This window comes from Charadrius vociferus, unplaced genomic scaffold (genome assembly GCF_000708025.1).
Source record: "Charadrius vociferus isolate BGI_N301 unplaced genomic scaffold, ASM70802v2 scaffold128, whole genome shotgun sequence".
Lineage (NCBI taxonomy): Eukaryota > Metazoa > Chordata > Aves > Charadriiformes > Charadriidae > Charadrius > Charadrius vociferus.
Genome location: NW_009649443.1, coordinates 13092 through 13857, shown reverse-complemented (window position 1 = coordinate 13857; position 766 = coordinate 13092). Strand labels below are relative to the sequence as shown.

Genomic DNA, 766 nt, shown 5'->3' with positions numbered 1-766 from the left:
GGCCATCTACTCGGTAAGGGACACCTCACGTCACAGGGTCACCCTTCAGCATCCTTCCCTGCCCCACGTCGGAATGGATGGGACCAGGGAGGAACGAGCCCATCTCTCCCCTCCTTTCCTGCAGTCGTTCAAGGACGACGTGGACTTGAAGCAGGACCTTCGCTGTGACACCATTGACACCCGCGAGGAGTACGAGCTTAAGGTCCGGTGGTGGTGCCGGGGCACGTGGGGTGTAGGAGAGGGGCAGATCCTGGTTTTGTCCCGGGTCGGGTGGCTGCGGGATGCTCAGCAGAGGGGAAAGGAGTCGTGGGTCCTCTCAGCACATCATCCGCCTCTCCTCACAGGACCCCACCAATGGCTACTATAATGTCCGCGCCCACGAGGACCGCCCGTCCTCCCGCACCGTCCTCTACGCCGACTATCGCAACCCCGGCCCGGCACGCTACGACACCCGCCCACCCTCCCGCCTCTCCCACTCCAGCGGTTACGCTCAGCTCAACACCTACAGCCGCGGTCCGGCGTCCGACTACAACGCCGAAGCGGCACAGGGTCCCGGACCCCCTCCCGGCACGGCGGGTGGTGAGACGGCAAGTCAACTCTCCTACGAGAACTACGGGGGTCACGCTGCCTTCCCGGCCAGCGCCGGTTACGCCACCTATCGCCTGGGGTACGGCCAACCCCCCAGCCTGGACCGGGCACCCTACGATGCCTACGACCCCATGGGCAAGTACGCCAGCGCCACCCGCTTCTCCTACCCCTCCCAGCA

The 766-nt window shown here is 65.5% G+C and overlaps 1 protein-coding gene across 1 annotated transcript in view; it reads left to right on the top strand.

Moving 5' to 3' along the window:
* The window catches only part of KIRREL (kin of IRRE like (Drosophila)), a gene marked incomplete at its 3' end in the record, with an annotated part of 16953 nt that overhangs the window by 7178 nt on the left and 9009 nt on the right, over nt 1-766 (top strand). Inside the window, exons 10-11 of the mRNA XM_009889520.1 lie at nt 37-202; nt 345-763. Of these exons, the coding sequence (XP_009887822.1) occupies nt 37-202; nt 345-763 (585 nt within the window). The remainder of the gene's footprint in view (nt 1-36; nt 203-344; nt 764-766) is intronic.